The sequence below is a fragment of the Sipha flava genome, unplaced genomic scaffold (assembly GCF_003268045.1).
Source record: "Sipha flava isolate LNK unplaced genomic scaffold, YSA_version1 113_pilon_pilon, whole genome shotgun sequence".
Lineage (NCBI taxonomy): Eukaryota > Metazoa > Arthropoda > Insecta > Hemiptera > Aphididae > Sipha > Sipha flava.
The window spans coordinates 825,367-840,439 of record NW_020271732.1 but is presented as its reverse complement, the minus strand read 5'-3'; the positions used below and the strand labels follow the sequence as shown (position 1 = coordinate 840,439).

Here is a 15,073-nt window from a genome sequence, read left to right as displayed (position 1 = left end):
AACTCGGTCGGCGCGCGTGCGCGTGCGTCGGCCACCGCGACTCGCGCACGCGCACCCGCGCCCGCCCGGACGGTGTACTTTACCGATATCGCGAGCGGCCCGAGCGCGCGTGCGTGTGCCCGTCGCGCGCCGTGACTGTGTGTGCACGGGGCCCAGTCGCCTTCCAAGTTAGCGCGCTGCCTGCCGCTTCCCGTTATTCGACGCGAGCGTACCGCACCACCGTCACGCTGATTGTCGTATATTTTCGGTTGTTCGGCCTTTTTTATTTATTCCCTTCCATTCCCGTCCTTATCCGCTTCCAGCTCTCTTTCTCCCTTTAACTTTTTTTATTTTTTCCGTTTCCTTCCGTTCCCGTCGGTTTTCGCTTCCGGCTCTCTTTCTTCTCCCTTTCAGCTCTCTCCCGCTCTTTCAACCTTTGCGCTGGCTAACGTCGTCCTGAGACCACTCGATACGGTGTCCGAGATCTCCGACGAGGTTTCCCGCGAAACGAAGACGCGCGCACCCGGAACACCGGGCGAATACCGTTCGGGCAGCATCGACGATTGAACGACGTACGAAGTCGTCTCCTAGGTAAGTGATCTCACTGCACTCTCTCTATCGCGCGCGCCAGAAGGAGCAGGGTGGGCGATCTCGGGCGCGCGCGCACTCTCTCGCCCGCGAATTTCCTCGCCGCCGATTATTGCTGCTGCCACAACACTCGCTCGGTGTTTCCCTCTCTCCACCGCTCCCTCTCTCAGTCCGTACCGCCGCGCTCTAGCGTCCGCGTGCGTGTGTGCGTCAATCGGCGCGTCCGTGTGTGTGTGCGCGTGCGCGTGCGTGCGCGTCCGCTGCGAAAAATTCCGTCGGCTTCGCGTCTGTCGTCTGTCTGTCGCGTACGAGTCGTACGACTTATCCCTGCGCTGCTGTCGTTATCCGTTGGTTATTTTTCGTACCGTTAAGTTTTTTTTTTCTCCCGCTACCCGTCACCGAATCTCCTCGCCGTTCCCGTGCGGTTCTGTTGGAATCATTTTCTCGCCGTTCCCGTTCGCTATCTTCGTCTCCGCTTGCGTCCACACGGGGTGTGTCTCCGGCTCTCCATTGCAGACACGTAGGTACACGTACGTATATACAATTCGCCCGGTGCGCCGCGACGATGATCCGTACGGACGATTACCGTCTGGGGGTGGGTGTTCCGCTAGAGCCACTCTCCCGGCCGGTTTTCACCCGTGTCGGCGGCGATCACCGTGCAGACGCCGAAATATAACTGATACCGAGGCTCGGGCGTCGCCGTGTGATCGGTCGTTCTTGTCGCACGGTGGTAGCGAGCATGTCGTCCTCCGGTCACCGTGTGTTTTCCAGGTGCTTGTCGTTCAAACCGTATCCGCGTTAATATCGTCCGTAGTGTTGTTATCCAACGGCATACGGCCGTTGCTATGCCCAAACACTTCAGTACCTGTCTAATCATTAGTCATTGAATATCCGGCAATAATATTCTAATGAACAATCAGTTGTTAAAAAATCAAATTACATCTACTGTTATATCATTCATGGTTTTCAAAAACATTGGTGTTCGTTCGCATATATTATATCATAATTTCTTCTCATAAATATTCATATACATTCTTGTGAGAAAATTTATATTTATCCTCTCATCATAATCGGTTGTTAAACAATGTATTTTGTAGTTGTAATTACCTACATATTAAGTAGACATATTTAATATTATAATTTTATATTTATTTAAAAATTCATGAACTTCTTATCTCAACCTGTTTTTTCTGTGTTGTAATTAATATCATGATGATAATACTAAGACATTTGTTATAGATAAATTAGTACATGTTTTGATTGTAGTAAAATTTTTGAAGTAGGTAGTTAGGTATAATAAATTACTCAATAATTTATAACATAATTATTATCATGTTAATGTACATTAGTATTTATATTGATTTTAATAGTAAACATGTGGTATGGTAAAAAAATGTTGATTTAAAATAATACATAGAACTTATTTAGATTATGAATGAATAATAATGACTTGATAATAATTATCTGGTCATTAATGAACGTTTCTATAGATTGTAGTAGGTCAAAGATTACAAACAACATCATAGTACAAATGAAATGATACAATATTAAAAATAAAGTATTACATACATTATACTACAATTTTTTATTTTTTTTATACGTTTACTTTTATTTAGTTAGGTTAATATTTCTAACTTTTTAGTGAATTTTTCATTTTGATTTCCTATTGTTATATTATACATAATTATTTTAATAGGTATTTATAAAATATAAATAAAATACATAATATGTTTATTTTAAAAATTAGTTATTTTAAGCATTCAGATTTATAAAATGGTATAAAATATAATTGTTTATCTGTTTCAACTTATATTACTATGGTTACCATTAATTCAATACTCAATTTATAAAAATTAAATTTTTCATGGATTATTTAATTTCAATGAATTAAAATAGAATATCTAATAATGTCAGTAAATGTAAATATATAATTTCAATGTTTGATGTTGATTATTTTTTTTTTATAAAATCAATATTTCCTTCCAAACTTTATAGGAATTATTTTTGGAATTATTCTAAATATATTCAATAGATTCATAAGTTAGGGTGGGTTGCATAAATGTTTGTTAGCGACTTGCATACAATTTACAGACTGATAACTAGGGACCAGATTTATATGTAAATGTATATATGTATTGGAATGAGCTTTTTGAAATCTGATGAGCAATGTTCCCGATTTAGATCTTTCTTATTAAAATAACACTAATTTTATTTTGCATATTTCAACGTTTTTACCAATTAAATGCATATTTTTAGTTTTATAGTGCATATTATTAATAGCACATATATTTGTTTTCGTCAAATTTCACCTTTACAGCCATATAATATCAATAAAATTGCGATCGGTCATTATTTCCAAAGATAAGATTACATACTCATATCTCATATTATAGTCATATACAACATATATATATATATAGATAAATAATATAGAATTCAAGTGTTGACTTGACATCAAAATATTTTAAAAGCTATTTTTATACTTTTTTTAATACCGTATTAATTAATATTTATTTTTACATTTATAATATATTTCACATATTTGTAAATAAATTTTAAACAACATTTTAAGTGAATATTTAAGTACATATTTAAAAATAAATACATATTTTATAGCATTATACAGCATTTTTAGAAGTATATTTTGAAGATTTTTTATGCATATAAATCAGGTCCCTACTGATAACACACTAATGATTCGGTAATTAAAATTGGGTGTTTCATAAACGCCAAATAGTATTAACGGCTCTGTAAGTAACTGATTGTTGGACCAGTATACTACAGACCCGATTTTGATTTGGTAACTTACAGATATATTAATGATAACCAATATTATCAATTGTAAATTTTATCCACAATATTTATACAATTAATTTTGTTTCTTTCTAAACTATAAGAAATTTAAACAATAATGGATCTTCTACATCTTCGTCCAGCGATGAAGACGATTTTGTTATACAAATCGTTCAATTTTTACCTAGACCTCAAGTTTTTCGTGATAGATCAAATCCTCTAATGGATCACGGTTTATTCATAGGATTATGTTTGTTATAATTTTAAATTTATAGAATACGTTTATTTGGTATCAATAAATTAATATTATTTTCATTATCACTATTTATCACCTAAAATATGGTTTAATTTATTTGATAACCACAGCTATCAATAAAATTAACTTTTCTTTATTAAACACCTTAATAATATTATCGATCAGTGAAACTTAACAGAATGAATAAGTTACAGGGCCAGTAACAAGTTTACAGACTGATCTTTATGCAACCCAGCCTTAATCTTTCAATATATATTAATTAATGGAATATTGTTCATTACTTATCAAACACACTTAGTTTTCTTAATTATTTTTAAAATTAATAAATATTTACTATATTTATAATTTTATACACCATTAAAACATAAATTTATGAAGCACTTACCACATAATTGGTATTTAAGTTATTTTTAATTGTATCTTATTAGATATTATCTATAATAATAAACAAATAATAATTTGATGAATATTTTTTAATGTTATGATTTATCTTTTATTATTTAGATATTTAAATTCACCAAAACAATGCTGTATAAGATTATTAACAAGTTTTTTAGCTAATTAAATTTAACATATTAAATCTAAATATTTTACTACCACTCCATATGTTTATTAACTGCTATCGATTAATGATTTTGTTGTTATTTTTAAAATTATAACATAAAAGAAAAATATTTACTTTAATATGTTGAATATATCAATTGTTATTAATTGTCTTCATTAAAATCATTGTTTTAATTTTTTTGTATACATTTTATTGGATAACAAGTAGGTACTTTAATTTAATTTTAATTTCATTGAGTATTTTACAAAATATTTTACTTTAGGTCCTTAGTAATAAACAATTTCCTCTTTAAAACTTCGACTTACTTTATTTAGATGTCATTCTACAATAATAGGTATACATTTTATGATTACCTATAATTAAGGTCAAAGAGTAATAATAGTACAAGTTCTAATGATCATTTGTTTCAATGAACACAGTTGTAATAATATATTATATAAACAAACTCAATGAATCAGTTATTATTTTAAACTTTTTTTTAAAAATAATAATTAGGTACAAAATGTTTATAACAGTTCTAAGTAACTAATCGATATAATTCAGTTATTAATGATTCATAATATTTTAGTTAATTAACACATGGTTTTTTATATTATTCATAGTTAAAGATAAAATTAAACATAAAACATAACATATTACGTTTATAAGACAATTATACAGTAATTATAAATGTAATCATAATTTTAAACTAGTTAACTGTATTTTCTTCTTTACATAAGACACACAAAACCTTGTCAATAGTTGTTATATAAATACAATAAAAAATAATTGTTTTTGATGTACAGTGGGTTCCCCCTCATGTGATCATATTGTTTCAGGTAATTAATTACAATAATTATTAATTTTCGATTAGGATTAAGATTCTTCTAATTTAAATAATTTTTGAAAAAAAAAACCATGTAAAAATTTTTTTTGCTTTTTTTAGTAAATCTTTTCGTTTGCTTAACATTTAAGAAAAATGTTTAATGACAAATCATAATTAACTAAATACTACGAGTACTCAACGGTAAATGATGCACTGACACACTAATAAATTAAAAAATAAAATTAATATAATAAATGAAGCAGATTAAAAACTGTACCATAAAAACAATAAGAATGTTCATCGGTAAAAATGATTAAAATAAAAGGTCAATTTAATATTAGTAACATATAATTTTGTTTGGGATTTTCTTTTTTGATTCCATTAAATGGTTGATTCTATAAACCAGTGATCACATTAAGCTGAACTCACTGTATTACTAATGCTTGTGATATTAAAAATAAATACCCACTACAAATAATATTAAGTTTAATTTTATTTGATAAATTGTAGTAAAAGATTAATTATTTGCATCAAAAAATAATTTGATCTCCAAATCTTCAAACTTATGCCACATATTTGAACTATTAACATAATTCATGGTTTGTTTTCATTTTTTATCAATTTTAATATTGTTTTTTCTTTTATCTAACATTTATAGTTTTTCATATATGCTCTAATTAGTTAAAAAAAATATTTGTATATACATATTTTACAATTTACTGATAAAATATATTTAGGTAAAAATTTTTAGTTTTATTTATTATCTATATATTTATCTATATCTAATATTTATATATTGCAATATATAAATAGTTTAGGTTTTAACTATTTAATAATTTTAGATGTGTTAGTTAAATAATAGTTAATTTTTCTAAAAATTTTATTATTTTTAAAACAACTAATTTATAAGAAATTAATTTTTGAGCAATTGCCGATAAATGAAAGTCTTATTTTAAATATATTATATAAATACAGTAAAATCCGATTATAACAATCTTCAAAGAATCTAGAGAATCAGATTTTTATATCCGAATTTCGTTGTGTCCAGATGATTGAAAAAAACTTAATTTTTTTTCGAAAAATGTATTTATTTAACAAATATTGTAAAACAAATACTGTGTAACTTGTATGCTTACAATTTTTTTTAAAAATTTAAATCAACTGTAGTGCTCTGTCTGTAATGGATCTATGTAATTTTTATTATATTAGACAAAATTAAATTTATTGTTATAGACGATTAAAAAACTAAATTTTATTAATGCCATTGTTGTATCTGAATTATTAATGTAACCAATATTTCTGCTGATATAATAGAAAACAAAAATTACTCTATACGAGTTATAAAACTAATAGAATACATGGCTAGGAATTGTTTTATCAGGAATATCATTATATAAGACATTGTAATAAGGGGATTCTACTGTATTTATTTATATATTCTACTAAAATTATAAACTTTATTTAAAAATCTGTATTTTTATTTAATCTCTATAGATACATTTAAAGTTATAGATATTTTTATCTAATAAAAAATTAATTTTACTAAAAAAAATTCTATTACATATATATTTTATAATAATAATTTTGTATTTAAAACTTGATAAATTGGAACACAAAATCATTTTCAGTATTTAAAGAATGTGGATTTAAGTTGGTGATAATAAATCAATCATTAATTATTTTTAAGTAATCAATAAAAATACATGCTTACTTTATGTTTCACACCTATAAATTATCATAGATTAAAATAATAATTTATTGGTTTTGGCACATGAAGCATTTGCATATCCATTTTAGTTTATCTAAAACAAATATTAATGTTATATTTAAAACATCTAAAAGGTTCAATGTAAAACGTTTTATTTTGCATATCATTTCTTTAATTTTTTTCTACCAATACTATAATACTATTTTGTGTTATTTATATTATACTGATATATTATGCTTCCAGAAGCTTGTAATATATGTTTATGTCTTAATTTTATTTTTTATGGTTTATAATTATGACAAGTAACCTTTTCTAAATAAAAATGTGAAACAGTGAAACACTTTTAGTATAAGTTATTTATATATAAATATATTGTATATGTGTATGTGTTGACATACATTTAAATGTATTAAATTTTATTTTTACAGTTTAATTCAATAAAATTTCAAATATGGCTGACATAGAAGTTGAACCACCACAAAGTAATGGCTATGCAAATACTAATGATGAGGATGAAGACGAACGTGCAAAAATGAGACCAGCCGATATTGATGCTGTAAGTTATCAATATAGTTTAACAACCATACCACTGATCTTAGCGTTAATATTGTCTTAATTTAAAAGTATACATTATTTATGGAAATGTTTTTTTCTTATGTAGGATGTTAGAGAGATGGAACGGCGGAAAAGAGTTGAGATGATAATGAATTCTCGCTTGTTTCGAGAAGAACTGGAAAGGATAATTGAAATACAAATGAAAGATGGTGTCTCTGTACCTGCTGGTTTTCTACAACAAATTTCAGAAATGATGGGAGGGCGTCAATCAGGAGGAGGAGGAGGAAGCTCTAAATGTTAGCATATTTTTCACAAATGTTTCATATACTTTTTTATACCTTAGTGAAATATTACCATTACTTTTTATATTAATTTGCGTTAAACAAATGTTAATTTAATCTTGATTTCAGCTTCAAATTGTGTGGTTCCAATTAATGATATTCGTGGTGTTGAAAGCATGGGATATGCCAAAGGTGAAAAAATTATCAGATGTAAATTAGCTGCAGTTTTCAGATTAATGGATTTATATGGCTGGACCCAGGGAATTTACAATCAAGTTTCTGTAATTATTATTTTGATTATTCTATTCATTAAAATATTAAGATAATTTTACTTTGATTTTCATAGTTAGAATTAATTTAAAAAAATATTTTTACATGTATTTAAAACAGCTTATAAATACTAAATTATTCATTATATTTTTTTAATGTGAATCATCTTGAAGTTCTATAACTAATATATAATTATTTTTCTAAACTCTAAACTTTCAACTGTTATTATTTAAAATTATTTAGTTATCTATAATTTAATAATTATAATAATTGAACTTAGTATTTATAACTATTTATTAATAATTTGTGAAATAATAATTCAGAATTTTACCTTTTTTTTAAAAAAATATCTTACTTAAACTTCCTTTTGGAATTATGTTGTATGCACTAATTATGTTCTTGTATAAAAAAAGGTATGTTCTATTTTTAGGCTCGACTAAGTCATGAAGAAGAACATTTTTTAGTTAGCCCATATGGTTTATTATGTAACGAAGTAACAGCTTCTAGTTTAATTAAAGTGGACATGCAAGGAAATGTTATGGAATTGGGAACTACTAATTATGGAGTAAACATGGCAACATTTCAACTTCATGCTGCTATTTATGCTGCAAGACCAGATTTGAAAGCAATTATTGATGTACAAGTGTATGTTAGCTCCTTCAAATGTTAAATTTTTAAAAATAATAATTTTTCATTTATTTGCAGAGGACCTGTCTTAGCTGTATCATCTTTACGTTGTGGCTTATTACACATAAGTAAGGAAAGTGCATTAATTGGTGAGGTCTCACATTATGCATACCCAGGGTCTACTGTAGATCCAGATGAAAAAGATAAAATTGCTAGAAGCTTGGGACCCATTAATAAGGTATTTTAATTTCTTCGTATATGTTTATTTTTATTTTATTTCACATTTTAATACAATATTATAGGTTATATTTTTCACAAATCATGGTGCAGTTTGTTGTGGTGAATCAATTGAAGAAGCATTTTATAATGCTTATAATATTGTTACTGCTTGTGAAACACAGGTAATTTGAATTAATTGTTCATAATTGTATTATTATTAAATTATTTTATAATAATTTTTAGCTCAAAGTGTTACCTGTGGGATTAGACAACATCGTGACCATGACCGAAGAACAACGCAAGTTTATTTATGATGCTGCTAGGTCTCCTCCAGAAGGTACAGTGCCACCACCATTACCTGCCGGAGGAAATGTTACAGACAAACGTTGGAGAGTTGGAGGGCTTCAGTTTGAAGCACTAATGAGAATGCTGGATAATGCAGTATGTTAAGAAATTAATAATTATGACTTGTTAACTTTTACAATTAATTTAAAGTAACCTATTCAAAGTGCAGTTGTTATTGTTTTATTTATATATGTAGAACATTGTTTAGTTCAAAAAGGTATTAAAAAGAGTAACTTATTATAAGTGAGTATAATCAGTAAATATATATTTTAATTCAAGTATGAACAAAATTGCAAGAGTATGAAGAAATATTTATTTATTATAAAAATTTGAGAAAAAGGAGCGTGTAGGAGGGCTTACCCTTTTGTTAAAATGTGGTGTGAATATATGTATATATATATTTAAACGTTTAATATGTCAACATGGCACCAGTAGTATAAATATATTGCATAATCTATAATTCATTATTTTTATAGGGGTTTCGTACTGGTTATATATATCGACAACCATTAATCAAAGGTGAGCCCCCACGTCCTCGTAATGATGTAGAGGTACCACCAGCTGTATCTTCTCTAGGATATTTATTAGAAGAAGAGGAATTGTACAAAAATGGGTAAATACATATTTATTCCTAACTTCTGTGTTATAATATATTAATACTTACTAATATTTTTTTTTATTTAATAAGGCAATGGAAAAAATACTACGATGGACGCAAATCTACTGATAGAACCAAATGGTTAAATTCACCAAATGTTTACCAAAAAGTGGAAGTGCTTGAAACTGGGACAACAGATCCTAAAAAAATTACTAAGGTAGACAATAATAATTAATATTTATTCATTATGTATACCTTTAACCACAATTTTAATAAATAAATTTTAATTTTAGTTTTGGTTTTATAAGTTATTTTACTAACCATAAAGTAATATATACAATAATTATTTGTATTAACCTAATGTCAAATGTTTATTAACACTTCTAAAAATTCTATATTGTTCATTAGACTAAGTTAGTATTATAAATAAATATTAATTTATTATAATATTATTTGTGCCATTGGAACTTTTATACTCATAAGTTTCAAACAAACATTAATAATTTTTAAGATTTAACACTGAATAATTTCTGTATTAATTCTTGCTTAGCTTGAAATCTGTATAAGATATAGTAATTTTATTGTAGATATATATTTTATATAAATTAGACTATATTAAATAGAAATTATTATTTATTTATACTAATAAATAAATGCAACTTTAATTTATATTTCAAGATTTACTGGTTCAAATCTTTCAAAAATTGTTTATTTTGCGTTTACTCACAATTATAAATTATGTTAAACAGAACACATTATACTATACATTGTGTATTTTAGAAATATATTATCTGGTATTTTTAGAGCATTTGATTTCATTAACAAATCTTCACTCTGATATATTATAAGCATATCTGTGTGTAGGCTACTACTTTAATTTATTTAACATTGAAAAATATTTAGAACTTAAAAAACGGTTTGGTGTTTTTATATATACTAGAAAAGAGGATATTGTATTTATTTGAATGTTTTTTTAATTAATATTATAGTTGAGTATTTCAACTTCATATAAATACTTTTTATACCTATTCTTTGTGCATATAAAATTTTCTGCGTGTAAATGTAATTAGATTAAGCATTTATCAAATGAAAAAAAAAAATAAGTATTTTAATATAATTAAATTTTTTTGTTAAATTAGAATTATGGATTAAAATAAAGAACTTTTATAGTAATTTTATTTTGTTTTGGTTTTTAATACTTAAATTTTAAACAGTAGTAATAATTTTTTAGTGGGTTTCTGAAGCTTCTCCAAACTCAAGTACACCTTTTAAAATAGATGGACCTTTACAATTTGTTCCAAAAAATACTAATCCAAAAGAGTTCAAAAAGCTACAGCAACAAGTAAGTTTTTATTAATGAGTTACATTCTTTTGTACCTTTAATAAAAACTGATATTTATCGAGTAAATATTTTTCAAATATTTAGATAAAAGAAAATCGGAGAGCTGATAAGATTACTTCAGGACCTCAATCTCAAATATTAGATGGTGTTTCATGGGAAGAAGCTAAAAAATTACAAGTATTCATTAAATACACACATGTTTAAATATACATATATTATATTAAATGTTAATTATTTATTTTAAACTTAGGATGCTAACTTAAACACTAACAGTGATCAAGTAATATTAGTTGGGGCTGCATCAAAAGGCATTATACAGCGTAATTTCCAACATAATGCTACTGTGTATAAGACTCCATATGCTAAAAATCCATTTGATGCTGTTACTGATGAAGAAATTGAATACTACAAAAATTCTGTTGAAAGGAGTACAGTTGGTTAGAAATTAATTAATTATTATTATTTAAACTAAAATTATTTAACATTTATCGCTGATAACATATTTTTTTAAATAAAAGCAATTTCCTATTATTTTTTTTAGATAAGGATCAAGTAGATGTCAAAGAACATCTGGATAATGCAAACTTTTCTCCAGCTAGACAAACTGAAGCATTTATCATTAGTGAAACTGAGGATGAAAGTAGGGCAGGTCAGTTTATGGAAATTTATTTCGACATTTCCTTGAGTAAATTGATTTTTAAATGTTTTTTTTTTTTTTTTCACAGAAGCCAGAGTGTTGCAAGTAGAAAGAAAATCTGTGCTAAAACCCGATCAAGCTGAATTTGTCCTTAGTGAAGGTATTTTGATCATAATTATTTTGCATCTTCTTCATTATTCATTAAAAAGTCAACTGTTGCTTAAGTTGTTAAGTTTGAATTTAAGTAAACTTACAATTTGAAAAATATTTTACCAAATTTATAGTTGGTTAAGTTATATAACTTGTATAATTTTTAGGGGGGCTTATTTTTTTACTTAAAGATATTTTTAAACATCTTAATTTAAGAATAACTGGTTGATTCAATATTGTTGTTGATTCATTAATTTTTATTTTTGTATTCAATAAAAATGTAGCACAAGACAAATATGAGATAAGTGATAATTCAGAATCTACTACTGTTAAACCTATGTGGATTTCATTACCATCCATGGCTAATGTAATAAATGTTCAAGAAATTTGTAGAAAAAAAAAAGAACATGTTACAAGTAATTGAGCGATTCCCTTGTGAATTCATATGAATGTTGAATATTGATAACAATGTATTTTATGTTTCAACACATATTATTATACCCTACTGAATACCTGTTTTGTTTTCTCTAGAATTTTTTCCATATTCAATGTAATTGATTTATTTCAAAATTACAAGCAATCAATTATATCATTTTTTTAATTTAAAAGTATTATTTTCTTTTTAAAAAATTATCATTTAATGCATTTTTGATTAGTATTATAATTTAACTGTTGTTTTTAATTTTTTTATTTGTTGTAATATTTTAAAGAAATTTATTGTCAGTAATAAATGAGCATTTTGTAATTATTAAATTTATAATTATTTGAATATTGCATTTTTTGTAGAACTTTTTTATAAGTTTTAACGGTTACTGTGAACAATTTTTAACTAAACAGTTACCCAAAGTAATATTTTTACAGTTGATTGTAACAGCAATCATTTATGAATGGTACATATTATATAAATTAATAATGGTTATTGTTAACATTCATCAAATATAGATTTATTTTCGCAGTTCAAGTTAATTTATAATTCAGTTTTAATACATACATAGGATCTCTCTAGTTTTTTATTTTCCCTTCAATTACACATGACCACTATAACCAATCGTTATACAATGGTTCCTTGTGTATTCCACCTCAATCTTTTGTTCAATGTGTGTGTTTGTGAATAACTATTTCCATTAAAAGCATTAACAGTTACAGTGCATCAACATTGTAAATACGAATATTAATTCATTATAATTATATTATACTTTAAATTATATCAAATCCTAGAGTTACATCTCTGTATTGTAAATATGAAACATAACGAAATAATTTTTGCAAATTAATGTTAATGGATGATCCTTATTATACTGATACCACTAAAATTAACATTTGGACTTGCAGTTTAATTGAATAAACCCAACAATATATTGATGAATTGAACTTTTTGAAAATAAGTACTGACTTGATATTCTATTATATGATGTTTTTAATTTTTATTACATTTTTAGGAGAAAATACTTACAATGGAGACCAATCAGATGCGCATCAAAGTACATTTTCAAGCAGTAAAGAGGTTATTATTGTATTGATACTGTGTAGTTTGATGCTTGTTGTTTAAATTATATGCTCTAAGTATTAACTAAAAAACATATTGTTCTTTTTATTAAATTATTAAATATTATTTTAGGGTTCTCCAACTAAAGAAATATCCACTGAAGATTCATCACACAAGGATAAGAAAAAGAAGAAGAAGGGAATTCGAACACCATCATTCCTTAAAAAGAAGAAGGAAAAAAAGAAGGTTATTCCAGCATAATCTGATACTTTATAGTAGGCATGTGGTGTTTTTAATACATTAATATTCTCTAAATTAGTTCTTCACTATCTTATATCCAAGAGTTTTACTTTCTTAATTTTCTTTATTTGTATAAGAACTTTACTGTGTGATCGTTTAAAAATATTTTTTGGTGATTTATAAATAATATAATTTAACATCATAAAAATAAAAGTATTAACGCCTAATTTTAATTAATTCTTAAAAATCTTACTATTTGTTTTGATCTCCACTCCATATTCAATACAAAATCTGAAACTGTTATAAAAATTGCAATCACTTATTTTAAAGGCTGGCTTTAAAATATAAAATACTTTTAATTTATATTCCTTGTAAACGCTATTTTTAATCATTAAGCTATTCTAGTTTTATATTAATAGCTATAAATATTATTTACGAACTCCCAAAAATTTGGATTGTATTTCTTATACTTAAGTATTAACTTTTACTTAAAATGTTTATAAACTCAGTATGAATTTAATTAATTAACCATTGATGGTTGTTTATTATATAACTTAGTGTTAAATGTTTTTGTTGAAACTATTTAATTTAATTTTTCATTTACAGAATATATAATCAATTTCAATGCAGACAAATGCTTTGGCGAACACAGCTTTGGTCAACCAGCACTAAGTAGTCTGTAGCTCATATTTAGTCATTCTATCATCTTTTAAAATCATTTTGGACTCATTGAACTAAACAAAACCATTAAAATCTTGACACTCCCATGTCGTTTAATTTTATTAAGTTAAAAATATATATTTAATCAAGTTCATTATACTTACACAATTAGTGACTAGTAATTAAGTTATCCTATTTATTTTTAATTTCATATGTAGATGGCTGGCCCTAATCAACAATTTTAACTATTATTTATTCTCTTTTGAAATTATTGTTACCACATTTAAAATTATTATTTATTTTATTTTATTCTTACACTATTCTATAATCTATAAAATATTTTTTAAACTCTTAGTAATGTGAAAATGTCAAAAAGAAAAACCTAATGATATTCAATTTATGTTATACATTTTTTTTATTTTGGGTATATTATACATTATGTTTCAGATACATAAAACTATAATTTATTCCATATAAATATTTTAATCATTTATTTAAACAATTCAATTTTATTCAACTCAATATTATTGTTCTGGAAATTCTGTTAAAAATCTTCAATTATATTTGATGTCCAATTTATGAATGACTGTACGGGAACAGATTACTAAAGTTTTTACGATAATTCGTTAAATTGTTTTTCAATTTTAACCAGTTAGTTTTTTTAATTAAAATTCTAATTCTAATTAACCGATGTTAAATTTTACTATTATTTTTCGGGGTTGTATTTGATTTAATTAAGTCCCATAAATTTAATTAATATATTTGGATATATTCTACACACTTTATTAAAGGCCAATTATCTTGATTGTATTACATTGCGTTGCGCGATGTCCTTTTTGTACTTTTTGTACAGTTAATTAGCAAAAATAATTTCAAATGGTTCTCCAAGAAATTTGTTTACAATAAAAAAAATTAGATTAATATAATTTATTATTATTGTTTCAAATATTTATCGATATCTTTTGCTTT

At 26.4% G+C, this 15,073-nt stretch overlaps 1 protein-coding gene across 4 annotated transcripts; it reads left to right on the top strand.

The window, feature by feature from the left end:
• Positions 1–14,411, top strand: LOC112689832 (protein hu-li tai shao; the record flags this gene model as incomplete). Of its 4 annotated transcripts, none has more annotated exon segments than XM_025563717.1 (18): positions 1–570; positions 7,123–7,250; positions 7,356–7,545; positions 7,660–7,811; positions 8,231–8,445; positions 8,506–8,665; positions 8,730–8,828; positions 8,890–9,087; positions 9,468–9,604; positions 9,680–9,806; positions 10,821–10,931; positions 11,016–11,108; positions 11,182–11,368; positions 11,473–11,580; positions 11,657–11,728; positions 13,158–13,222; positions 13,337–13,450; positions 14,051–14,411. In XM_025563717.1, coding segments are annotated over 17 exon segments (2,142 nt in total). In that variant the 3' UTR covers positions 14,060–14,411.
• Positions 14,412–15,073: the final 662 nt, after the last annotated feature.